The sequence below is a fragment of the Oryzias latipes genome, chromosome 7, assembly GCF_002234675.1.
Source record: "Oryzias latipes chromosome 7, ASM223467v1".
NCBI lineage: Eukaryota > Metazoa > Chordata > Actinopteri > Beloniformes > Adrianichthyidae > Oryzias > Oryzias latipes.
The window spans coordinates 12,256,832-12,283,813 of record NC_019865.2 but is presented as its reverse complement, the minus strand read 5'-3'; the positions used below and the strand labels follow the sequence as shown (position 1 = coordinate 12,283,813).

The following is a 26,982-nucleotide window of genomic DNA, read 5'->3' as shown; positions in this document are numbered from 1 at the left end:
CAGGATTTACAGTCTATAACAAAAAGACCTCCTGTGCAAAAACCAAAGCGCACAAATAAGGCAAACGGAGTGCCGATCTCACGGAAGAAGAGCAAGAAAGACGAGGTTGGGAAAAACGCTGAAACCCTAATAAAACAAATCAAACAGGTAAAAAAGTCAATGTGTCTGTTTTTAGTGCCACAATTTCATCTAGATACACATTTTCTTATTTTATTATCTGCCTTTTTGCTACACAATTCTTCCTTTTAAACCTGAAAAAACGTCATCTTCCAGGGCCTCTCTTTACTGCCTTTGATGGAGCCGTCAATCACTGCCAGCCTGGATGTGTTTGCCCCGTTTGGAAGTAGCCCGGCTAATGGCAAAGTCCAGCTCAAAGGATCATTTGGAAATGCAGTGCTAGAGAACATACCAGACTACTATTCTCAGTTACTCACTAAGGTACATTGAAACTGCACATGTAGGATGGGTGTTGAGTTTTGCAATCCAAGTCTGCAACGGTGTAAAAAGTTCTGAACGGTTTGTACTTTTACAGAGTAACCTTAGCAACCCTCCAACGCCCCCGTCTTCTCTGCCACCTACTCCACCACCATCCGTTCAGCACAAGCTGCTGAATGGAGGGATTCCAGGGGAGGAACATTCTGAGGGCCAGAAAGACACAGAGACGGCCAAAGAGCCTCTGGGTAAATCTTCGATTCTGTTGCAGTGTGTTAACCTGCTGCTTTTCTGCGGGTTCCTTCATTCCTGTTAAATCAATTTCTCTGCGGAATCTGTTACAGAGGAGGTGAAGAGTGTGGATATCCTAGCAGCCCTGCCCACCCCACCTCACAACCACAGTGAAGACATCAGGTGGGTTTAAATTGCCAAAAAATTGAAGTATGTGTGGATACAGTGGTTGTAAATGAGGGGAATTAATTATTTAACAGGATGGAGAGCGATGATGAAGATGCTCCAGAAAGCATCATCCCAGCATCGTCCCCTGAGAGTAACGTGGGAGATGAAACGCCCCGTTTTCCTCACCTGCGAGAGCCTAAGGAGGAGGAAACTGACAGAGCAATTTCTCCAATTATACCCCTCATACCGCGCACCGCCATCCCAGGTATTTCTGCAGCATCCAAAGTGACAGGTGGCGTAATAACTATCATTGTGTTAATATGTCATGAAGGGTGGGAGTTGAAGAAGTTCAATTTTACCTGTCACAATTTCTTTCAAGTTAACTCTTACCAACATTTTTATTTATGTTTTTGCACAGCATTTCCTGAGAAGCAGACTGATCCTGATGGGAGGGCGGTTTCCACGTCCAACAACTGGGAAAAGTCATCAAGCAACGAAGTGTCTGTCACCTTTACAATGTCCTCTGCTGCAGCCAAGGTACGAGCCACACTTTAATGACTGCTTTGTTCAATCTTATACTTCATCTGCACTTTTTTTTTTTAATCTCCGCACTTGTTTCCTCCACAGAAACTTAACAATGTAATGATGGCAATGGCCCAGCTGCTTAACATAAGGATGCCGGGTTCCTATGACATCACCTTTCCTTCACAAAACACCGATATGTCTGCAGTGGACGGTTCCGGAAAAGGACCTGATCAGTCAGGTGGGCGTTTAAAGACCAAATGACAAGAATGTCATTCATATATGAAGTTTTTCAGTGTTAAACTTGTTGTTTCAAAGCTAAATGTGTTTTATGCTATGACCAACCGTGAGCGATTAGTCCATACATCAAAGCTCATTTTAATGTTGCCATGGTTTCCAGGGGCTTTGTGCTCAAAGGACGACGCTGCATCCAATCAGGATGAGTGGCTGAGGCAGTTTGATGTTTCGTTGCCGGGCTGCACGTTGAAGAAACAAGTAGACATTTTGGCTCTTGTTAAACGGGTTAGTACTTTCCTGTTTGAATCTGTTTATCTATTTGTGTTTTTTCTTCCTTAAATCATTTGTGAGCAAATAATCTTGTGTTTCTTAGGAATTCCAGGAGACAGACGACAAACCAGTTCAGCATTGTTACACAACCAAAGTAAACGATCTGGACGTACGCCACCTTCCTGTTATACCTGTGGAGGAATCACCACCTCCGTCCCCACTGCCTCCTCAACCTCCCCCATCCTTGCATGCAAAGGAGAGTGAAGCTGAGTCTTCCAAAAACGTGACACCTCCCTGCCCGGCGTTCCTGAGTCCTGTCACTATCAAGACTAAAATTGACCCTGATCAGGAAGTTGCTACTTCTGGAGAAAATGCTAGATGTGCTAATACCGCAGAAGGTGATGTTCCTGCTCAGGAGTTGGTTCCTGAACCAACAGCTGCCGCTGCACATTCAGATCCTTCTGCGTCTACTGAAGATCTTCCAACTCTCAGCATCAAGGAGGAGGACTCTGTCACTGAGTCCTCCCAACCCCCTAAAGATTCTCCCATTATCATGGAGTCTTCCCCTAGGGCTGTTAAGCAGCAGAGGCCTCTCTCCCCCGATGAAGAAATGGTTCAATCTAAGATGAAGAGATGGAAGGGGATCCGCTGGAAGCGTCTCCAGATCGTCCTCTCAATCCGAAAGGGTGGATCAAAGAAGGAGAGCAGCCGAGAGGTGTCTGAGCTGATGGAACGCCTGCGCATCACCCTTCGACCGGACAGGCTGCCCCGGGACAAGCGCAAATGCTGCTTCTGCCACGAGGAAGGGGACGGGTCCACAGACGGGCCCGCACGTCTGCTGAACATCGACGTGGATCTGTGGGTGCATCTCAACTGTGCTTTGTGGTCCACAGAGGTGTATGAGACTCAAGGGGGCGCGCTGATTAACGTGGAAGTGGCTCTGCGTCGCGGACTGCGGACTCTTTGCGCCTACTGCCAGAAAACCGGTGCCACCAACAGCTGTAATCGGTTGCGCTGTCCAAATGTCTACCACTTTGCGTGTGCCATTCGAGCGCGGTGCATGTTCTTCAAGGACAAGACCATGTTGTGCACGCAGCATAAGCTGAAGGGCCCCAGTGAGGATGAACTCAGTACGTTTGCCGTTTTGCGCCGTGTTTACATTGAGCGTGACGAGGTGAAGCAGATTGCCAGCATCCTGCAGAGGGGTGACCGGATACACCTGTTCCGCGTGGGCGGTCTTATCTTCCACGCCGTTGGCCAGTTGCTGCCCTCCCAAATGGCCAACTTCCACTCGGCCACCGCCATCTTCCCCGTTGGCTACGAGGCCACGCGTATCTACTGGAGCACGCGTGTACCCAACAAGCGGTGCCGCTACCGCTGCCGCATCAGCGAGGATGATGGCCGCCCCCTGTTTGAGGTTCGCGTTCTGGAGCACGGCATGGAGGATCTGCACTATCGAGACGCTTCTCCAGATGGTAAGAGCGCTTATCTTTCAACGGTCATCTGCAGCGTGTCTCAAAGCCGCTCTTCATTAACCACTTCTTTGTTTTGTTTTACTGTTATCTTAAGGGATTTGGGAGCGGATTGTGCAGCAGGTGGCTAAACTCCGTACTGATTCATCCATGCTGAAGCTCTTCACCGAAAACCTGAAGGGAGAGGAGATGTTTGGCCTCACTATTCACGCTGTCATGCGGATCACTGAGTCTGTAAGAACCTGTCCTTGTTGGTTCATCTAAAGGAAACGGAACATCTAACAATCAATCAGAGGAATCGGAAAAACTAACCTGAGCCGCGTTCTTTGGCCTTTCAGTTGCCAGGAGTGGAGAACTGCCAAAGCTACCAGTTTCGATACGGCCGACATCCCTTGATGGAGCTCCCTCTCATGATAAACCCCACTGGCTGCGCTCGCTCCGAGCCCAAGGTCTCCACACAGTGCAAGAGGTAAAAGCCTCCTTTATCACCGAGCCCAGAAAAATCCCTGTGGGAGCTTTTGGCAGATAACTTGTGAATATTGTAGTTCAAAGAAGGAGGATTATTGATGTTTTTAAAGCTGTAAACCCCATCTTTATACACTTTTCTCAGACAAACACGGACATTTTCACACTTTTCTCTTATCATTTCAACCCTTTGACGAAAAATACGTCCAGTTTTATAGAATGAGAACAAAAATCTGATCACAGGCAGAGATGAAGGGAACTGGCAAACTAAAAGCATTCTGTGCAGGAAACATTGATTGATGATGCAGAAACACAGTCCAGTTTTAAAAAAAAAACATACATTTAATGAGTTTGTTGTTTCTTTTAAAAGAATTATTAAAAATGTATTTAAAATGTTTATAGTTATTGTTAAAAATCTAAGTGGTTAGCTGTGCACTGTTGGGTAGATTACCACTCATTTCAATCCCTAACCCCTAAAAGACTATCTAGTGCCCTGGATTTGAAAGCACTTCGGACACCATGCTCACTACTTTTTTTTTTTTTTTTTTAACAGCAAATATAACATCAGCGATTTTCCCGAAGTAAAAACCTTATAAATATAAACCTTTTACCAAGACTATTTATGTTCTGATGATAAACTCTCATAATGATTTCTAAAAAATAATGTTATTTATTTATTTTTAAGTGACATGCAATGCATTGTGGTCTACATTCCCTAATCTAGTGTGCATCGATGCAGACGAGTTTTTTGCAAAGACTTGTACTGGATTTTGGACTTGTAGATTCAGACTCCCCGACAAAACGATAAACAGACTATATAGTGCTCTAAGGACTGAATAGTAGGAGTGTGTATCGATAAGAGTCAACATTGTCTGATTTCCACAACAAAATATTTAAAATAGATACAAATATCGCCAAATGTCGCTAAATTGATTTCTCCCTGCATCCCTACTGAATACTGAAACAATTTAGACATAACTTGTCTCTGCAAAGTTCTGTTTTTAACATTTTTGTAGCTCTTCAGGGTCCTAGTTCAGATTCTCTTCTGCTTGTCTCAAGGCCTCACACTCTAAACAGCACGAGTGTGTCAAAGGCCTACCAGAGCACCTTCACCGGAGAGCTCAACACACCGTACAGCAAGCAGTTTGTTCACTCCAAGTCCTCCCAGTACCGCCGTCTGAAGACCGAGTGGAAGAACAACGTGTATCTGGCTCGCTCCCGCATCCAGGGCCTGGGGCTGTACGCGGCCAAGGATCTGGAGAAGCATACGATGGTCATAGAGTACATCGGCACCGTCATACGCAACGAGGTGGCCAATCGGCGAGAGAAGATCTACGAATTGCAGGTGAGTCCTGCACAAAGGGAAAACCTTACAGGGTTCATTGCCAAAAAAAAACCTGCAAAACATCTAGAAACTTGCACTTAAAAGGTTTGACACAAACTTTGACTTTTATCTGCTTAGAACCGGGGGATCTACATGTTCCGCATCAACAACGAGCAGGTGATTGATGCCACTCTCACAGGAGGTCCAGCTCGGTAAGTGTTGGTTCACAAGTGTTTCCCTGGTTACAACTACCTTTCCTGACTTTCCTCCTTTTTCCCAGCTACGTCAACCACTCCTGCGCCCCCAACTGTGTCGCTGAGGTGGTAACATTTGACAAAGAAGACAAGATCATCATCATTTCCAGCAGAAGGATCCCCAAGGGCGAAGAGGTGCGGTACACCTCAAAGCATTTTGGATTTGTTCATGTGATCACGCCCGTTGGTAACTGGTTTTCCTTCTTTCAGCTGACGTATGACTACCAGTTTGATTTTGAGGACGATCAGCACAAGATCCCTTGCCACTGCGGCGCCTGGAACTGTCGGAAGTGGATGAACTAACCGGCTGATGGCGGATTTGTCCCTCGCCGGTCCCGGAACAGTCCTGCGCCAAAGCCTTTGAATCCTACATAGCCAGTGAATAAGCTGTTTTGAAAGACGTGGAGGAAGGCTATCCTCTGCTGTTGAAGACTAAAGTGTTGACACCTGTAGCCAAAGGTTTGAAGAGCATTAATCAGTTAAACCACCTTACATCAATAGCAGCTCGATGGTGGGATGAACTTGTTTTCTCAGCCAACCCCGCTCCTCCTCCTCCTCCCCGTCCCCCGTGACTGTTTTTACTGTGGGTGAGCTTGCAGTGGTTGTTCCACCATTCTCAACATCTACCAAATAATCCCACCCTCTGCAATCTGTGTGTGTGCAGAGCTCGCCTGGAGCTTCGACAAAAAGCCATGTTAAAATACTAAGAATGAACTCAGAATGCTGTTTATGTTTGGAGTCGGACCTATTTCCTGTTCCGTCACACGCCCCCCGCCCCTCTCCTTCCACCACCTCCCAGAAAAAGCACTTTCCTTCATTGACGACAACACAGATATTGGCTGGCAAGACAATCTTGATGTGGCTTTGTATAAGAACTGTGTGTGATTGATGGAAAGAAACACGAGACGAAAGGTAAAAAAGAAAAAAGAAAATCACAAAGGTATTCATCTGTGGCTTCAGATGCTGGAGTCCTAAGGTGGGTTAGCTTGACCCGGTCTACCTCACTGATTAGCGGGAAATGACTGCTTTGTATAAAATCCTAACTGCTACTGTGGAATTGCTCTGTAGGGGGCGGGAGCTTTTATTTTTTTGTTTGTTTTTTGTTTTTTTAAACGGGCTTAGCCCTCTCGGACAAGCAGGGAATCTAAAGCAGCAGGTTTGCTCTCTACTCTATGCTGAGTTTGATTTACAATAATGAGCCGCATAATTATTATACATGAATTATTTATACAGAGGAAATATATGACCGTTTTGATAAGAGACTGCATGAAAATCACAATCAGACGCTTACAGGTCATCATTCATGCCCAACATCCTGGATATCGATGTTTTCTTTTTTTTTTTAGGTTTTTCTTTTCTCTTCTGCATCTCAAAATCACACTGTGTGAAAGCACAATAACATCCAGCTTTGAGTTTCTTTAGACTGTAAGATCTAAACCAACGGTTCCAAGACCAGATATGGTCTTTGATGAATGAGGATTATGAAGAATAAAAATGAACCAAGTACCCTTTAGATGCTTGCTTTATACATTCACTTGTTGAAATGGAGCCAGTGGATGCACGACTACTGTCCCCATGTTTTTAAACCCCCTAACTCTTTTCCACAACCTTTGATCATGCATCTTCCTCTGTATTATTTAATAGACTGTTGTTTCTCTTTATTGTAGTGGGTCTTCTGCCAAAATCCAGCCTACTTCCCCTCTAGTGAGCTTTTTTTCTAGTGCTGGTACTGTCTGAACAAGGCTGAGCTGATGGCAGGTAAAGACTTCTCGGAAAATAAAAGGGCATTTGTTTTATTTCTTGTGCAAAGATGGAAAAAAAACAAACAGAAATCTTTAAAGGGAGCATTACTTCGACTCCAACCTCCCAAACTACTTTGATTCCTTCTTCCCCTAACCTATGACCTCACATGAATAAAAATGCAAAGTTGTACAAACTGTAAATATAGTATATGCATTAGGAGACTCATTATCCAACCCCCCCCCCCAACCCCTTTGTAATCAAATTCAAAAAATTGGAGGGAAAAAAAAAACCAACCACTGGATACCATTTTAACAAACTGTACATAAATATAAATATATGTAAAATGGCAAACTAATATCTTTATGTATATGAACCAGAGTGTTTTGCATTTACCTGTTTTTCTATTAGTGTTTTTTGCTATAAGCTCTCAGAGAAAAGTCTGTTGAAATGGATATGAGGAAAAAAAAATCTCAACCATGACAAAACGCCAAGGGGATTACCGAACCGTCTGTGGGGAGTTGTGGATTAGACATTTAAAAAAAACGAAGAAAAAAAATTCACTTCTTGCATAAAAGGCAGTACAATGGTGCATAGCATTTGTATTTATGTAATATTGTTTTGTGTTTATTTTTTGGTTTTATTTATGCTACTGCTTGTCGATTACCAAAACGTGTCCCTTAATCTGTCACAATTGGATTACTATAGTCTTCATTGGAAAAATCCCGACAATATCGTTAGTGGTTTGCTTTCTTGATATCTTCCCTATAGAGGTGAACGTGTTGGTAAACCTTGTGAAATGGTTACTTGGCCTAATATATGTTATTATGTAATACTTCAAGTTAATCCTATACTTAACCTGGTAATGAATTGCACTCATATTATTACGGAGAACTTCTCTAAAGTGGTAGATCTGGATCCAAACTTCTATATTTTTTTTGATAAGTTTCTATGTCGAAGGAAGACCGGGACAAGACCTTATGATGCTCACTGGATTTTAGCGTGAATAATTTAAACTTCGCCGAATCTTTAATTTAAGTTCTCTGCATATCTTCTAATTTAATAAAAAAGAGAGAAAAAAAAAGAGAAAAAGTTTTGCTCAAATTGAAGGTTTTTTTTAACCTTAGCTTTTTAGAAAGATGTTGCATCTGTACAGCAGAGATACTTTTAGGGGAAATGAATAAATATGACCATTTTTATTGTATGTGGCATGTTTTGTAAGAATATTCTTTCAAATTGTACAGATTTTTTTCAGGACTTCAGAGGTTGCATCTCTTTATATACTGGTTTCCCGCTTTCCTTTCCCCCTTCATCTTATTTGTCTGCTTTTGTTTCTCGGAAAGGAAAATAAAATGCATTTTAAATATGTCCTTAGTCTCAGACTTGTGTGTCCATCATTTACAGTGAGTTAAGCTGTTTCACAAGCATGTGGATCAAAGAAAAGGGGATTTGAGCTCAACTCAGTTCATCTAGTTACCACTAGGTGGCCTCACAAGTTGGTCAGCCTCCATTCACTCGTAATGTGAACTTGTCCAACCAGAAAATACCTTTTTGGATTACTGTACTCATTTTGGAATAGGTGTTCATTTCAAATTTGGTTAACATTTTTTTTTCCATAACAAAAGAATTGTTCCTAAAATTAGGTTTGTGGTTGCCTAGGAAACCCTCAAGAGAATAAAAGTTAACATTTTTTTAAGGTTTTAAGGTCTACACGAGTTTTTGGTCAAAGTTAAAGGTTAAAAAAAGCATTTTTCCTTAGAGACATAAGAAAAAAAAAGTGAGAAGTAACTTTGACACAAAAGGTAAAGCGCCTCTACATTACAATGTATGTTTTGATCATAATCCGTCTGTCTTTTTGTAAAAATAGAGAAGTAAAATGATTTTTCCACAGTACTGTATCCTGATTTTAAGTAATCCTGGATTTGTGGGTTTAATCAATTTATTTAAAAATAATCAAACAGTAGAATATATACATTCTAAAGCGTTTGAATGGAATTATGAAAGTGAATACATTTCTTATTAATATCCATACTTTTAAGCAGTGGCCTTGTGTTAGAGCGTCTGCTCTGAAACTGTAAAGTCATGAGTTCAAATCCACAGGTAACTCGTGCTGAAGTCAAACAATAGGACCCAACGCCTCCCTGCTTGACGCTCAGCATTACGGGGTTAAACCACATGGTTTCCGAGCGCAGGACCCGTCCCTCCAGGGGGGGGGTGGGTCAAATGTGGAGAACAGGCAGACAGCTAATTGGACTTTTTGGAAAGAGCCTTTACTCTTCAATTTATTATTTGTATAGCACCTTTTAAGCAGAAGCAACCAAAGTGCTTTTAAACTCTTGATGTAAAATAGCCCCCCCCAAAGAATAGGCTCCAAAACCGTTTTAACCCACAAGAACCCACTGTGACATCAGTGTAACAGAAAAATATCTGTGCTCCACTTGGTTTGTGGTAAAATACACATTTTATTTGTAAGAAACAATGGGTCTGGGTTCTTATGGGTGAAATCTTGGCTTAACAAGCAAAACAAAAAACTTAAATAAGAATTTTTTTTTTTACGTTTAAACATTTGAGTTTTTGTCAAGTTAAAGTTCAATATGAACAATTTTTCCTTAGATTCCAAAAGATGAACTTCCTTTACATTATGATCCATTTATTTTGAAGTCTCTCACTTTTTACTCAGTAAAACCTAAAAAAATGGATTTATTAGACGATAAGATAGAAGATCTGGAGGGAAAATAATGCTTATTTTTTTACCTGAAAGTAAAGCCTACTTCATGCTCAATCCAAACTATATTTACATTTAGGAAAAACATACTTTTTTAATTCAACATTTCTCTTTCAAGTGAGATAAAAAGTAATGGAATAAAGTTGATCCAAGTATTTATCCATTTCCATCCTTTCCCACTAACAGGAAAGGTGTTGAATTGAATGAAGGATATAGTTATGTTAGAATACACTGACAGCTGTTTTACATGTAGATGGATGGAAATTAGGAGTAATTCTGCAACAACTGTTGGGTAAAACACTGTTTAACCTCTGGAATGAATCTCAGTTGAAGTCGCTTTAAGAAAAAGAGGAATTTATTGTATATTATCTATGTACACTATGAATGCATTTCAGAAAACATCCAAACAATATTATCTTTAAACCGCGAATATTACCTATGATCACGATGGTCAAATATCCATGGCAACAAACTAAACACGGACAGGAGTGTTTTTGACAGTTTTGGTGCATCTGGTGATGTTCTCCCATTTCCTCATATCTCCCTGGTGAGCCGAGCTCTGCCTGCTGAACCATGAAGAAAAAAAAGAGGAAAAAAAAAACAGTAGCAGCAACATTTCTTGAAAACAGTCGATGGCTCGAAACGTCAGGAAAAAAAAAAAAAAGGAAAACAGAAACATGGGTTTTACAGGAGAAGGAGAAAGACCATGGAGGACCCAGTGTTTGATACAGCATGCAAGACGGACGCCAAACGGGTTCTGGATGGAGCGAGGCCGGAACAGTGCGGAGCCCAAAGGTGACGCATCAGTGTAATACTTTCAGAGTTTGCAGAAGTCGAACAAAAAAGAAAAAACATGCAGTTTCACTTTGCGGCGGGTCAGTCTTTCTATGCATAACTTGGTCTCTGGGATGCTCGTGTTTTCCAGTGTTTTGAGAAGACGACGTCACCTCGGAGGACATGTGCAGAAACAGACCTGCACGGATCAGTAGTACCAACATTTTTGACAAGAGTGGAGTGATAAAAAAACAACCAAACAAACCCCAGCAGGTTATAGATTTCTCAGCACAGGTAAGAACCGTGTCCGAGGTTTACAATGAGTACCGTTCAACACACGAAAACAGAAAGAAAACAAAATGATGGTCACACTGGAGCATGAGACATTAAAGGAAATCAAATAAAGTTTTATATACAAATCATATGTACCCATCGTCAGTAGTGTCTAATGTCAAAGTTTTAAGGGAACCCATCACACTGTCCAGAAAACATTTAAAATCTATACTTAACACAACAGAACTGTTTTTTTCTTCGCCATTTCACCCTTTTGATTTGCTCCGTGTGCACAGCATCGCCGCCTGCCGCCTATGGGGTTCCGGCTGCGTTCATGTTTGCACTGTTCTCTCACAAAATGAATGCAGTGAGCCCCTTTCGCCAAAGATCTGAAGACTTGGACTGAACTACAACGCCCTGCTTTCCAGCTAGACTCTGGTTTTGTAGCATCTCATCTCACAGTGTTCATCAATAAGAAATATCACCTACAAACAAATAAATAGAAATGAAATCATCCCAAACATCATCCCTGCCACACAAAAAAACCCAGAGACTTGAGCACATCCATTGAAACCTGTCGGTCTCGCGTGCCAGGAAGCTACAGTTGAGTGCAACTCGTTTGTCCCTCCACCAGGGGGGGGGGGGGGGGGGGGGGGTATCGATAGAAGAATCTGGATTCTTTTGTTTGCTGAACTACAGCCGATATCAAAGGACGTGCTGCTAGTTCAGACACCTGTTACAATAGAAACAGTGCTTCAGCCTCTTTACGCCGTGGCGCGCGCACACACACACACACACACACACACACACACAGCAACTACAAGATGCTGCATGGTCAAACAGTGTGTGATGTTCTCAAACCCGCATCACACCTAACTTCTGCTAAAGTTGAGCCTGTTCTAAAACACGAGTCCAGATCCTGTACAGTAGTAGTGATTCCTGCCCTGGGAAATGAAAGAACACTAACGTGATATTAACAGTGGTAGGGCTGCAGTGTGTTGTGGTCTGAAGAGGGGGGGGGGGGGGGGGGGGGGGGGGGGGGGGGGGGGGCAAAAAGGGGCAGCAGAGAGATGTCAGGGGGCCGGGGAGGGTTTTCAGTAGTTTTGGCTAGAAAGGTGAGGTAGGCCTTGTCACAACTTGGAGTGTGGCTTTGAAACTGGCAGGGTTTTCTTTTGCAGTCAGTCTTTAGTGTTTGTTTCCTAAAAGAGGGCGGTCGCGTTGTGCGTCTTGACGCGTCTTCTCCGTTTCCTGGGCTGCTCACATTTTGACGTCCTCCTCCACACTGAGCTGAGACAGAGTCTTCTTGATGCGTAGAGCGGTCAGCCGGGCGGCTCCGTTGGCATACCAGCACTCTCGCATGATCTTCCCCATAACACGCAGAGACTGTGCAGCAAAGAGAACATGCGTTAGACCAGAGAAGTACTCGTCTACCACAACGTTTTGGAGGTTCTTGCAACGTTCACGAAAGAATTTAGGCTAATTTGTTTGCATTCTGGATCTTAAAAAAGCTCTGTAACTCAAAGTTTTCATGTCATTAAAGAGAATCTATAGAACGTCTTTCAGGATCCTAACATTCTTTGAATAAAATGTTCTTGTAGTCATGAGGAGGACTGGTACCTCATAGCTCTGCCACCAGTTGGGAATACTGGGCCTCAGTTTCTGGTCACACACCACCTTCCTCATCTCCTCTATGGATGGGTCAGAAGGAACCAAGTCATAATAGGGGAGCTGGTACTCATCATGGATTCCTGTAATGACGACAAAATATGAGTGTTCTTTGTTCTGACATCAAGCATTAATGACCATCTGATGACTTTGGCTACCTCCTGCATTGCAGCGACGAGCAATCTCCCAGTAAACCAGCCCCAGTGCGTATATGTCAGCACATTTGAAGGAATCAAAGTGTTTCATATTGATTGTTTCATCCAGGACCTCTGGAGCCATGTACCTGTGTGGACAAGAAGGCAATAAATGTGAAATAGAACAGCTGTTTGTTTTTTCCCTCTCTTATAACCTTTATGTTTTTATGTTCTGAAATAGCAAAAATGCAGCTTTACCACCCAGGTCAGAGCTGCATACAACAAAGTCATGAAAAAACAACCCTTTTCTCAAAATGGTGGGTTTTCTGTTGTTTTTTTTTTTATCTCCATAGCAACCTTTTTGTTTTGTGGGTGACCAACAGGTCTGTCATTTTAAGATGATTTAGTAAAAATACATTTTTTGGATTTCCTCAGCAACTATGTTTTTTTAAACCACGGCCACATCACTAATAGGTTTTTTTTCCATATGTCTTATCACTTTATGAGCTAAAGATTCATGCGTTGCATTTTGACGACTTTCCGGAAAAAGTAAAACTGGGAGATCGCCACACTAACGATGTTCAAACTCTACAAACTTTAGAACCAACATGTTTTCCTTCCTAATGATGCTGAAGGAATTAGGAGGTCATAGATCAAAATCGCTAGCTGGAGTTTAAATCTGTTATTTAAGACGACGGCTTCTTCCCTAGGTCAAAGGTCAAAGAAACGTTAAGCTGGCGACGTCCGTGTGAAATATTGAGATCACTTTTGAGATCAAGTTTTTGTTGTTGTTGTTTTTACTATATTGAGGGAAAAAATTCACACTTTTCCACTGAGCAGTAGGTCCTGTAGCCATCCCATAATAATTTCAATGCCTGCCTTTGGAAATCCTCAAAAAAGCATAAAGATAAACACTTTTAGAAAACTTTTTTAACTTCTTAATACAAAGACTACAACTAATCTTTCAGCTAATTAGCAAAAACACAAAGCACCAACTGATCCCATAATTCTCTTTAAGGTAGAGTTTGTAGAAATAAGCTTCTTACAATTCAACAAGACAGTCTACTGTATTTGCATTTAAAATAATAATAAAAAAAAAGTGTACATTCACAGAAGCAGATGCAACTTCCTGTTGCTAATATATATGAGCTTGAGACAGAAAAACACAATGGGAGTGAACTGATGAAAGGAAGTGAGCGGAGTAGTAGAAAAAGCATTTACCTCTTAGTGCCCACACGCTGGTTGGGAGCTATATCGATTGTGTCTGTGATGGACTCGTGGCGGACTGCCAGTCCGAGGTCAGCTATAGCACACGTGCCGTTCTTCTTAACCAGAATATTTTTAGACTTGAGGTCACGGTGAGCGATGCCTGGCTTACCTGCAGCAGACAGCACGTCATTGCTTATGCATTAGAAACAAGTTCCACCGTTTACTCATTGAATTAAGCCGCTTCCAGATGACGGTTCGCCTCACCCTGAGTGCCGAGGATTTCCATATGCAGATGTGCCAGGCCGCTCGCAGCAGAAAGTGCAAGTTTGATCATGCTTTCGATGCTGACGGAGTAGCGGTTCAGGTAGTCGAACAGGGAGCCGTGCTCGTGGTAGTCAGACACCAGCCAGAGCTGCGTCCACGTCCCGTTGTCTGAAGATTATAAAGAAGAGATGAATAAAGAGCCATTAAAATATGCTGTTGAGAGATTTTTAACTTCAAATAAAAGTGCATATCTTGTGCTAAAAAGAATGAGTCAAATGTCTTTCTCACCTTTGTTGTCTGCTGCGATAAATCCTAGAATGTTTTCATGCCGAAGCATGATGGTCTGGTAGATTTCAGCCTCTCTGAACCAGGAGCGCTCCTCTCTGGACGAGAAGATCTTCACCGCAACGTCCCCTCCTCTCCACTTTCCTCGCCACACCTCGCCGAAACGACCCTTTCCAATTATTTCCTGCAGCACGATGGTCCTGGCTACTGTCCGCTGCACAAACAGAGGCAGGCCTGAAGGAGAAGCAGAGGAACATCATCAATGATCAGTATTTCTCCACAGTTGTGACCTTCTCCTGAATGTCTTTAGACGGCACTGACTGACCAGAGCCGGATCCTGAGGTGGACATGTCATAGATGAGGTCCTGTAGGGTCTTGTCTTTAGCCAAATACAGGTGGTCACAGGAGGGGTCCTCCACCTCCAGCCTCTGTCTGTGGCTGTAAGCTCTCTGGTGGTACTGGAACAGGAACACGCCGACCATCAGCAGGACACAGAGCAGAAATACTGGCCCTGCGATGACGGCCACCAGCTCCACCGGACCCCAGCTGCTCCCCGATTCCGGCCAGTCGCCAGCCGTTCTTGGAACTAGGAAAAAAAAAGACAAAAAGAATTGACTACACTCCACAGACTCAAAGGCCAGGCCCTCCTGAGCTGAAGAGGCTCTGCTGCTCCAGAATGTCGCCCCACCTGGAACTTGCAGGTCAATGCTGTTGCAGTAATCCTTGTAGCAGCAGTGAGTGTTCATGAATCCTTCAGCGCTCAGGCAGTAGAAAGGCTGTCCAGGGGGTACCAGTTCGTTGCTGTTAATGCACATGCGCATGTGCTTCTCCTTCCCCTCGTTGTAGAAAGTGGAGGCCATGCAGGCGCCATCTGTCTCACACTCAGTGCTGGTCTTACAGTTTGTGCAGTTACAACGTAAAGCTGGAGAAAAAAAGAAACAACTTTTTAGATGAAGAAATAACTTTAAAAAAATGAACACGGGTACAGTTCAATGTGAGCACAGAACCCTGGAAGTCAGATGAACCCAAACATTTAGGGTGGAGACAAAAATGCCCAAAGGGACGTAGAAGTGAAACCCAACAAGGTGAGCGGACTCCTGCCAAATCCCTAATGCAGCATTCGAGTGATGCTGCTGCTGCTGCAAGTGGGACAAGTTTTATTAAAACACAGAACACTTTCATGAATGCACCTATTAGTGACACAGGAAAAGGTCAGCTGTCATAATCAAAGCATGGCGGTCCATCTAGCGCGTGAAAGCCCGCACATCCAAAACAACACGAGTGCTGGGCGGGCAATGCAGAGGAGTGGAAACTGCAAACTGATTAGATTTGGCATGAAATCTGATTTTGAGTCATAGCACACATGCTTCTCATTTAACCCAAGGTCAGCACAAAGGCCTTCTTCTGAGGGTTTCTGCTACCACAGAGCACACAAGGACCTGGTTAGGTAGAGACGGAGACTATATAGCGTTTCCTGTTTGAGCACAGAAAAACATTAACAAACAGGGACAAAAGTTTAAAACCACACAGGAGACGGGGAAGAATTATTCAGAGTGGGGGCGGGGGGGCATTTCAGATTCAGACTGAAACCACCTTGCAAAGGAAACAAAAGCATTAAAAAAGTGTCAGGATTCAGGTGCTGATCGCTGGGAGCTTGCTTGATCCTTTGAGCTCAGTTGTCATCCCTGCAGGTCGAAAAGTGTCTGCAGATTTGAATACAGGAATTTATCTAAAAGAATTAGCAATGAAGAAAAAAAACAACAACAGAAGACTGATTCACTCATTGCACAATGTGACTTTTAACCACAAACCCTGTTGTCACAGGGGTGAGTCTCCATGAAGCCTAACTCTTGATGATAATGAGTGTGGTTTTTTTTTTCCTGTTGAGTGATGCGGATGCTTCTACACCAACTCACTGATGATTATTGGAAATTGGCAACATTTGAAGGGAACGCTTCTTATCTTTTCAGTGCTGGTGGGAGTTTTGTTTCTCAGAAAGTGGCAGGAACTCTGGGCTAAGTGTGTTTAAAATTCACTGAAACTTGCATGCAGATGGAATTTCCTGCCGATTACACAGAGGTGAAAGCAGGCTAGGTCTGATGAAGACTTAAAAAAAATGGTTCTGGCAGCAGCACATTACACTAAGCTGCAGCATTAATGGAGCAAATAGTTCAGCTAAATAAAACTGATGACAGGACTAAATGTATAAAAGCTGGACGACACTCCTTTTCCATCGAATTCAAAGCCCTTCCTGTGCCTCATCCATACGATTTTTATTTAGTCTTTTTTTTCTTGCAGGTTTGAGTTTTACAGCTTCACTGAAAGGGTTCCATCACAGCAAGTGAAGCCAGACATAAAACTTTTTTGATCAATCTAAAGAACACACTTACAACCTGTCCTACTTACACTGTTATAACAAACATGGCAACAATGTGAGGTAACCCATTTTAGACAGATGAGCAACTTCAGCCTGAATAGTTATGATAAAGCTTTTGACAAATATCCCACAAATAAAAACCAAGACAGAAAGAAGAAAAGTGATGGTCAAATGGGCCTTTAAGGTCCGTATACTAATGAAGTCATCGTACGTGACCATATGGAGAGGATAACCCCCCAAATGTAAGTGTGCATCCTGCACGGACTGAGGGGCATCCTTTGTTCCTCAATCAACATCTAAACTCTATAAACAAATTGAATTCAGAACAAAGAAAACTTTATATAAAGAATGACCACTGCAAGAGCAAGACAAAAATTGTTCTAATAACAAAAATATTTTAAGTTTTACTTAATAAACTTTAAAGGTTGTTGATTTGAGGTCTTTTTCTAGCAGATCTGTTGCATTGAACGGATAATCCTTTGGCATAAAATCACCAGGTCACTTTGCTGGGTAGTCCAAAAAAAGTGGAATTCCTATTAAAAAGAAAATCACTTTAGGATAATGATTAAAATAATTTTTTTTAAAAAAAGAGGTAGATTGGGACTTTTTGTCCAGTGCAGTGGTACAAACCACATTTTCTAACTAATCCATTAATTCTGTCATGAAACAGTGCTGGTGGTCCTTCTAGTTACGTAAAACTAAAGTTGTAAAAGAGGCATAAAGTAATGATAAAAAGTGAAGAGTAAACAGTGTTTTATGAATGAAAGTCAAGGATTGGAGGGTGTTTGTCATTTAGCCAAATGTTATGATTTTCAGATTTCTGCAGCATATCCACTTGATCAGAGGTGGGTGGGGGGCTTAGCTGGAACAAAAATGAAGCTGAAATATTCACAGGCCTGAAGCGATGCAGAGTTTTGGGATCTGCTTTTGCACCAACATAACTGGTGGTCTTTACACTGGCTCTTTGTGTGGAGATTAAGGCGACATGAGGGGGGACCAGGCCGGCCCAGCAGGAACAAAGAGCAGATTGCACTTTTGCATGAAGCCCCGTGGGGGGAGGGGTGGAGCAAAAGGGACAGACTGGGTTTATTAACAGCCCCAATGTTTGGTGTGAGGAGGGGGGGGGGGGGGGGGGGGGGCTGTCCTGCACTAGACAGGATAGGGGCTGGTCCCTTATGGCCAGGACAACACAAAGGAGGAGGGGGGGGTAACAAGCAGGAATCACAGCAAACCCCCCCCCCCCCCCCCCCCCCTCAACTCTGTTCAACTCCCCCCCCAGCTGTGACCAGTATGAAATGACCAGCTGCGACTGTCATTAAAACCCAGTCTAGACTTTGACTTACAGGAGGCAGCAGGGGAAGGGAACGGCAGAGGAAAACAAAGAAAGCACAAAAGCCATTCCTTTGAGTTTCTACTACGTGGAGTTCTTATCATTCCGTTCATGTTAAGACAGGAAATGGCAGACGCAGTGAGGAAGGGATTAGTAAAACACTGCCATAAACAGCCATGCTTTAACGTGGACCTCAGAACGACCGCCGCGTGGTCCTACGCCAAACAAAAGCACCCATTAAAAAGAAAAAGTGACAGCGTTAGCTGCGTGTTCAGGCCTACTGAACTGCTCCGTCAAAGCAAACAAAAAAATATATATCAGAATGTTGCTAAAAGACCGAACTTGCGTATTATACTGTAGCAGCTCACGCAAACACTTTTCTAGCCAAGCAACAGTCAGTAGGTGCTGGGAGAGCCCATTACTAAAATGCACTGCCTGAAATTAGATCCATACAGATACCAGACTGAGAGCTGATCAAGACAACCAGACGCCACTAGACAGAGCAACACACACAGACAAACACGCACATGCCACAACTGTGTCCTAATCAATGCAAGCGAAAGCAGGAAAGTCATTACCTTTGTCTGCATCTGAGGGTCAAGTTACTGATCTAATTCTAATGTGAAGCCTTCAGGGATGAGGCTGCTTCTACAATATCTAACCACTATCACCCTGTAGGCTACGTCCCATCCTGTCTGTAGTCCTCAATAGGATCAAAGGCAGACAAGTGAGAAGGTGGGTTCATTTTGGTTTACTGCAGGTGCCAAACTGATCACACTTCAGGTGTTCATGCTGGATGGAAACAAAACCCAGAGATATTCGAAAATAATACAGGAATGGAACAGCCAATCAAACCAGTCAGACCTAAGATTGTGTTTAGAAATGCTTCCAAAGTTAACTTTGTAACCCAAGCAATCATAAAACATTTTAGTACTTAAACTGTCAAGAAATCAAAAGTTGAAGATATAAAATATTCTTTTTAAGTAAACATGCAGTTAAAATGTTGATGGAATGTCAGCTACATTTAAGTCAGTACTTTTTAAGCATTGACCCCTCTTTGACTTGCTTGTTAAACAATACACCTTTAAAAAAAAAGAGACAACTGAACTAATGGTTAGATAAGCAACAGCCTCGACTACAAAGAATTTAAGAAAATACCAGTTATGCTACCCACTCTAGTTCTTATTCTGTATTTATTACCCTTTTAACCAGCTTCTTAACTCGTTTACCAATTTACTGCTTTATGATCGGGCCAAAGTCCTGCCACAGGACTTTATATCATTGTCATCTGGGACAAATGAGCTCCAAGAACAATGATTAACAATAAAAACTTGTGTTATTCAGATACATTTGACTAACTACAAAAATCTTGACTTTAGCCCAATTTCAACCAAGTTTACATGTTTATATGCATATAAAATGTCTAAGATTATTGGATAATCTTTATTATTCAACGTCAGCGACATTGTTAAAGACAAATGAATGCAAATGTGCAGTTGAAAAATGCTAAAAACTGTAGAAATTAGTATATATTTGTGACAAAAAGATGCAGTCAAATAATGCAACAAAAAACAGTGATTCCCTAAAGACAAGCCAGACTGTTTACAGAGTTTCCCCTAATAGGATCAGACTTCATTCATCCTTTATAGTGACAAAAATGTTCCCAAATTGCCCGTTTTTTTTTAATTGTTATCATTTAAACTAATCTTACTTTAGAAAGCATCAACTGAAAAGAGGCTGCAAAGGTAGTGGTCCCACGTGATTTAACATCAGTAATACCAAGGCCAGGTCAGACAGCGTCTATGGCGTCTGCTTCAGCAACCGGGACTCTGTGACTCCAGGCCATCATTAACTATATTTTTCATTATCAAGGGAAAAAACCTAGAGCACACCAGACCTGACATGACCTCAAATGGTTCATCTACACTCTAGAAATTATGGGGGCAACAGTAATCACAAACAAAAACACATCATGGTCATAAATTTTATTTTATTTTTTTGGAGAGGATTTGCAGCAACTAAATTTTGTGGCACAATTATGTAACACAAAAATATCCACATAGATTAAATGTTTGTAATTGGTGCAAAATAAAAAAAGAAGCTGAAAATTGTCAAAACAAAAGACAATAGAAAAAAACCCAAAAACTCAACACACTTTTAGACACTTTTGAACTTAATAAATAGCAGTCTGTCTCTGAACTTTCCCTTAGCTTTGACTTAATGGGCAGGTATGCACATGTTGCAATTTCATTTCTCAAGCTTCTTTGATATTAGCCCACATTAAATGTGATATATTAAATGTGATATTAAAAAGCACATTTGAGCTTACTAGGAGCTTGAAAAGGTGCCAACAGCTTAAACAGTCTATGTTAGACATTAGACAAAGACACCGAAGGAGCAACATTTCAAATCACATTTCCATTTAAACACATTTATACAGGTTTGGATTAAAAAGCAATCAGAAAATACCCGGATCCATATCTGACAAAGCACTTTTATTTAGGGAGAAGGAGGGTGGCACGCTTGCTGCCAGCAAAATAGTCACTGCAGTTCGCACAGAATGACTGCATCACGCAGACACACAATGTCCATAACACCAGTGCTGCTAATCTGCATGAAGTCAACAACACGTGACAAGTTTATAAAACCTATTACTTCCGTGAAGTCTCACAAAGGCACACATGCATTACGTCTGGAATTTTCTCCACTGTAGCAACATTCTGGTTAGTCTGGTTTCAGCCTTAGCGTGGTGCAATCCATTATACGGTGTGAAATGATGTCTTAAGACAGACTAGGGGGCCTCTTTTACTCGCCAGACCCCGACCAGCTGGACAAATCCATCATTATCCCGTGTCAGTTTTGCCTCGGACTCCCACCACCCCTTCCCCCCTGTCCTCACATATCACTCTTAAAAGTTGGAAGTCAAATAAACAAGTCATGCAAGTGTGACCATTTTTATCAGTAGGTCTAACACTACTGCATTCAGGAACTGCACCCTTTTTTTTTTGTTTTTTCAAAGCTAAGAGTATTTTTTTATTGCTTCTTCAACAATGGCTCAACTATGAAAACAAAATGCATGATCTGACAAACACTCTCCATCTACACTTGACAGTTGAGGTTTTTTAAAGCAAGTCTATCTGAGGCAAGTTGAAGCAAGTCAACAAATTGAGATGACAATATTAGCAGACCGGGGTTTCTATAGCCTCCACCACACTCCCCGTTTCCAACCCACAGGAGCCCCAACATGCAAATCACACCAACAAATCACTCAAAGTCAAAACATTTTAAACAAAAACAACATTACATTATAGAAATCTTAACAAAATTTAAAAATAATAATAACGGTACAATTTGGAACACAAAAATAATTTAAAAAATAAAATGAAATGCTAAAAAAACAAAATACAGGAAGAAACCAGAAAAGGTAGTTACTATGGGACATCACTAGCTAGATGATGACATTTGTCAATTATATCAATCAAAAAATATTTGGCATGAAGCGACACTGACTATGCTCCATACTAATCATCAAACTTGTATAGGTATGTGGACATTAAAGACGCATTACAAAATAAACTCTAACGTCATCGTCCATTCAATGATGTCCCACAGTACCTACCTTTTCCAACTTTGTTGTTTCGCTTTTTAACATTTCATTTTGATATTTACAAATCACTTTTGTTTTCCCAAACCTGTCTTTTTTAATTGTGTTTTAGTTTCGCCTTTTTAATTGACGTGATCTTTAAAGGCCCACCAGGATCTACTTTTGGTCTATATTAAAAGCATTCCCAGTGGTCTTAATAATGATCGTGCTGTTTTTAGGTTAAATCCATAAACCTGTGTCATTTTCAAGGATTGTTAAGGTGGAGTAAGCCCGGCCATCATCCCTTTGTTTACATGCTCTCCTGCTAGCTTACAGCTTCTCACAACTCCAACTAAACATTACAGTTGCAACAAAAACAGTAAGCAATACTGGAGCTATCCAACAGTACAGTTTTGATGCCAGCTCCGCCAAGGAAAGTGAAGACGTACATGAATCTCTTTGTCTGCAATTGGATACATAGGCATGGAGCAGAGCAGGGATCTGTTGTCCCGAAGACATAGCACCTACGTCACTGTTAAGGCCTGTTCACACCGGGACGAATTTCGCCGGCTATTTTCGCCGACTTTTAACGCCTCGTGACTAAACAAAGGGCACCAATGTGAGTGTGCACACCGATGCGAAAAAACGCAACGCGTCAAAAAAAAAAAAACAACGCCTCGGGTTCGTTTTTTTTTGATGCCTCGCGTCGAAATCTATTCCACCAATGAGAATGTCGCTTTTGCACACGTGTCTGGAGCTTCTGAAGTTACAGTAAAACACATCTTGGGGGCGCTTAAACACAAAAACTGCCTTGCTGAGCACACATACCAGCGAAGAAGATAGACGCCAAGTAGCGTCTATATGCCGTGAAGAAATAATGACGGATATTCTAAAATATCCCCGAACCAAGCACCAGTTGGAGCTACTGGTGCTTGAAATATTCATGTTTTTTTTGTATTATTCTGACAAGCGCGTAAATACTTGCTCTCTTCTTCTGAGTGAAAAGCGACTTTAAGAAGCGTAAAGTTGCGCAGCGCCACCTTGTGTACAGGAGTATTTCTGTTTACATTAAGCGCCATCTAATGTCAGGGAATGAAATTGCATGTTCGCTCGGCTCATCGTCAGCGAAAATCGCCTGGGTGTGAACACAAAAAACGCGGCGAATAACGCCTGGCGAATATTCGTCCCGGTGTGTACGGGTCTTTACAGGGTTTTTCTAACTACATTTTTTCGTCTGCTCCGGATTCACTTTGATCTGAATAAAGAAGTGCTCAGAAATGCAATCATATGCTTAATTTTCTTTATCTATCTATGTGATCCATCATGAGAAAACTGCTGCAAGGGCCACCGTACAAACTGTCCGTAAATCAAAACGAGGTGAAATCACATAAACATGCATGTGGTCATGCAAGGGTGCATGTGGTCATACAAGAGGTTAGGCATCAGCTGTTCCTGCAGGTCAGGGGAATCGCAGACACACAACTGGCGCCTGAAAAGACCACACCGAACAATTTCCATGACAATGAACCCAGACTTCAACTTTGACTTGTGTCTGGGTCGGCTGAAAGAGCGGCTGCTGTCAACCCCCCTCCCCATGCCAGCATTCGCGCTCTGCCGAGAGGCCACTACGCAAGCTTTTCACTGCATGCATGTGGGGTGGGGGGCGACGACAAATGGCTGTGTTTACCCATGAAAAACAGCTTACGAGCGCCAAATACATGCCGACCTCCATTCACAGCCTCCTCTCTGTGCGCCTTTAACCACCAGAGCTCACAAACACGTGAATAAAAACATGATAAATATTTATAGCGAGCTATCACAGCACTGAGTTCCAGTCAATACAATGATAAGCAGGCACGAGCCACCAAGAAGCTTGTTTTGTAAATAAAAACCGAATATCAGCTTATGAGAGATAACATTTAACTTCAACGCTATGCTGAGAATTAAACAAAATTTAAATGTTATTTAAAAAAATATAAACACACAATTTATATGGTTATTTATCTGATAAACGTCGGCACTTTTATAAACATTGTTCAGTTCAGACACAGTTGGCTAGCAAACGTTAGCAGCCGCCTCGAAACACACAGCAGCTCCACCATTGTTGTTGTGGTTAGCTCCGTCTTTACCGGCGATTCATCCCTCTTTTTTTTTTGGTCACCACAAATTCCAACACACAAAAACACGCATTTTTATTTTGGTCAGACCAAACACTTGCCGTGGTTTTGAGGTCGGCGCTAGCCATAGGGCTAGCCAACAAGCCGATCCAGAGCGCCATGACGATTAGCGACAACAGGCGATGCCCACTCCAGGAAAACACACCGAGACAGACAAAAGCCAGGGAGATGCTGGGATCAAACTTACCGTCGCCGACGGCCGCCGACCCGAGCAGGGCGAGCAGCGTTACAGCCAATCGTATTAGAGCCATGTTTTCAGAATTCCCATCGCAACGCGGTGAAATGCGCCCGAAATATGTCGTTATCAAGGCGGCGAGACCTGAAACACAACCACAGTCCGACCGCACACACCACACCGCCAGATACTAGCCAGCCAGCCGGTGACGCGCTAGAGGGAGGGGTGAGGAAGTTTAAAGGGTGAGGGCTGCGTGCAGCACGTCCCCCACTGACAGCGAGGACACGGCTGTGAGGAGGAGAACACCAAAGGTTCAGGATGAATAACAGCTCTCCTTTCAGCCTTGATCACAAAAAGTAGACAATTCCTCAACACTTCCGTTTACATTAAACACAGCGAAGCTCCGCCCAACACAGCACATCTATACTCTTTATGTGTAACAAATCATTTAACAATGAACACATTACAAAAGTACTTTTTGTGGTGACAGAGGCATTACTGATATTTATTCCAAACATATTTTATTCATTACATTACTAGTGTCTTGTGTATTGCACAGACTCACTGCCTAAAATGTAAATGTTCAAAGGAGCAAGTCTATAGAGGACATGAAAACTGTCTGTCTTTTTGTTGTGAGGTGGGTGTTGTCATTTTAACCTCTGTAGGAGAATCGATTTATAGTCCTACGATCCACTCAGACCAATCTGTCTGAGGCAATTTGTTATTCAAATCGATCTATACCATTACAAAATGTTTTTTCAAATGAAATGACTCAATTACATGGATAATGGAAAATACCTTTTGGATTGAGGCATGGTAGGTTTTCTTTACTGTAACTTGAAAATGACCAAGTTTCATCACAGCGGACAACACAACACAGTTGACGGCAAAAAAAGGATCAAGCCGTCATTACAGTCCAATGTTGGAAACACTTTAAATTCTGCAATGACGTGACCATACAGTGTGGTAGAATGTTCTAATAATGTATTATTTTGATGTGGAAAAACAACAGAGGGATGAACTTTGTAAAACTAAAATGTGAATGGATTTACCATTCATTCTTGTTTAATTGTTTGTTTATACACATATTTAGTTTACACTTGATTATCTTTCAAGAAATATAAGGAATCTGGAAAACTTCACCTGCACTGTTCAGTATCCATGTATTTATCTCTCAGTCACACTGGTTGAAATTTTGGCTAAAGATATCCTGGATAGATCTTAGGTCAGTGTATCGGATCGTTCAAAATAAACCAATATTGTCTATGAATTGTATCAGCAACTGCAAATTATGATATGAATTATTGATGTTCCAGTCCCTACAGGATTTCTTGGCATTTTTTATAACATGCTCATGATTTGCAATCCATTTTAACTTTTAACGAGACAAAGAATGGTTGTAGACGTACTTGTGCACAGGGGCCCAAAAAAGCTCTTTCTTGCACTTTTTGGAGCTTAAAAAAACCAAAACATGTTTGATGTAAAAACTAATGTTTGTTGTTTGACCTTGTTTCCTGAGAAGATGCATTTTTTAGTGCAACATAAAATATGGAGTCTCAAAAAGTCCATTAGTTTTTTTATTTTAATTGCAACTTGACCCAATAGTGCCTTAAATGTACGGTTAAAATGCAGACGACCGTACAGATGATTCAACAAATGAGTAAACCTTTGTGGTGGTGTATTTTGCAAATGCGTGAGGAAGTTTGACGTCACAAATGACGCCTTCTTCTTCAGAAACTTCATGAATGTTAAACCATAAATTTTAAGAAATGACAAGAAGTTCTCAATTACTTAAAAAAGAATAAAAAATACATTTCTAATGCCCTTTTTTCCTTTTCTGAAAAATAAAATTACTGTTTCTTCTCTGACATCATTGCAAACCATTAGAAATCATAAAAAAGATTAAAATATACAATGTAAAATTATAAATAAAAACCCTTGCAAATATAGATATGTTAAGTATTTTTTCCACGTCTTGTCTGTGAATGATCAGTTTAGTCTTTATATGAAATTTTAAAAAGCCCACATTGAGTTTAGCAATCAAGACTAATTGTGGTACACATTATTATAATAACTGCCCTCCCCATCCCAAAACCAGTCTACCAATGAATATCTCTGGTGAAGTTAATGGTTTAGGTAAACATACATTTAGACCAATTTTTCAAATAACTGCTTTGCTGTAAAAAAAAAAAGTGCTAACATTTAAAAAAAACTCATACAATGCTTAAATCAAGCCTGTTAACACAAATGGAAAACTTTTCTACCCTGAAGAAGACCACAGATCTGCCCTCTGTGATGATATTAGGTTAGAGGGGTGTAGGAAAAAGATGAGATAGTGGGCTTTAAAAATGCAGATGACTCATTGTCTTCCTTTGTAGTGCAGAGGAACACGCATTAATGTGGTCGTACAGTCATAAATCTATCCATATCCAATCATGAAACAAACCTTCGTTGTGCAATACAGCTCATTTTAACACTCAAATTCTTTAAAGCTTAAAGATTTTTTCGTTTTTCCAAATTACTTAACATCGCAAGTCAGTGCAGGAGCCTTTGAAAAATGACATCCTCTTGCAGGTTTTAGAGCAAATGTGTGAAATGCCCTGATGACTAAACAGGAAAAGGTGTTCAGGCCAAACTTCTTGGTGAGCCGGTCTGGCCCAGTCCCACCAGCACATTTATCTGTCTAAAAGAAGTGCAGGATAAGGAAAGTTCCTGTGCTTTTTTCAACTGTCCTCAAGTTGGTCTATTCTTCAGCCCCAACATGTCCACAAACCTCCACAGCCTTAAAACTGCCTTAAACAGCCTTAAATGTCCACAGCCTTAAAACTGACAGAGTTTAAAGATGCAGAAGAAACTATTTCTTCTGCATCTTTATACTCTGTCAGTTTTAAGGCTG

General features: G+C 41.7%; 2 protein-coding genes across 4 annotated transcripts in view; one reads left to right on the top strand and one right to left on the bottom strand.

Annotated features, from left to right (window-relative positions):
* The window catches only part of kmt2d (lysine methyltransferase 2D), a 29,828-nt gene extending 21,343 nt beyond the window's left edge, over nucleotides 1-8,485 (top strand). For all 3 annotated transcript variants that reach the window (XM_020704649.2, XM_011477091.3, XM_020704648.2), the window contains exons 41-55: nucleotides 4-147; nucleotides 274-438; nucleotides 533-680; nucleotides 777-846; nucleotides 924-1,096; nucleotides 1,250-1,368; nucleotides 1,459-1,594; nucleotides 1,754-1,875; nucleotides 1,964-3,335; nucleotides 3,430-3,566; nucleotides 3,671-3,801; nucleotides 4,857-5,142; nucleotides 5,260-5,333; nucleotides 5,402-5,510; nucleotides 5,586-8,485. In XM_020704649.2, the coding sequence (XP_020560308.1) occupies nucleotides 4-147; nucleotides 274-438; nucleotides 533-680; nucleotides 777-846; nucleotides 924-1,096; nucleotides 1,250-1,368; nucleotides 1,459-1,594; nucleotides 1,754-1,875; nucleotides 1,964-3,335; nucleotides 3,430-3,566; nucleotides 3,671-3,801; nucleotides 4,857-5,142; nucleotides 5,260-5,333; nucleotides 5,402-5,510; nucleotides 5,586-5,678 (3,279 nt within the window). In that variant the 3' untranslated portion in view covers nucleotides 5,679-8,485. The remainder of the gene's footprint in view (nucleotides 1-3; nucleotides 148-273; nucleotides 439-532; nucleotides 681-776; nucleotides 847-923; nucleotides 1,097-1,249; nucleotides 1,369-1,458; nucleotides 1,595-1,753; nucleotides 1,876-1,963; nucleotides 3,336-3,429; nucleotides 3,567-3,670; nucleotides 3,802-4,856; nucleotides 5,143-5,259; nucleotides 5,334-5,401; nucleotides 5,511-5,585) is intronic.
* A 1,689-nt stretch (nucleotides 8,486-10,174) lies between these two features.
* acvr1b (activin A receptor type 1B) lies at nucleotides 10,175-24,371 on the bottom strand. The gene is made up of 9 exons (XM_020704651.2): nucleotides 24,099-24,371; nucleotides 15,133-15,366; nucleotides 14,770-15,030; nucleotides 14,448-14,678; nucleotides 14,160-14,327; nucleotides 13,908-14,064; nucleotides 12,711-12,835; nucleotides 12,505-12,635; nucleotides 10,175-12,270 (listed from the first exon to the last, which is right to left on the bottom strand). Exons 1-9 carry the CDS (start codon nucleotides 24,160-24,162, stop codon nucleotides 12,145-12,147), a joined length of 1,497 nt encoding a protein of 498 aa, XP_020560310.1. The 5' UTR covers nucleotides 24,163-24,371; the 3' UTR covers nucleotides 10,175-12,144.
* Nucleotides 24,372-26,982: the final 2,611 nt, after the last annotated feature.

Coding starts and splice junctions, on each gene's coding strand:
- acvr1b (XM_020704651.2), bottom strand. CDS start 24,162: ATGGCTCTAATACGATTGGCTGTAACGCTGCTCGCCCTGCTCGGGTCG. Junction 14,328..14,447: donor TATCGCAGCAGACAACAAAG/GTGAGAAAGACA, acceptor TATAATCTTCAG/ACAACGGGACGTGGACGCAG. Junction 12,271..12,504: donor ACTGGTGGCAGAGCTATGAG/GTACCAGTCCTC, acceptor TTTGCTGCACAG/TCTCTGCGTGTTATGGGGAA.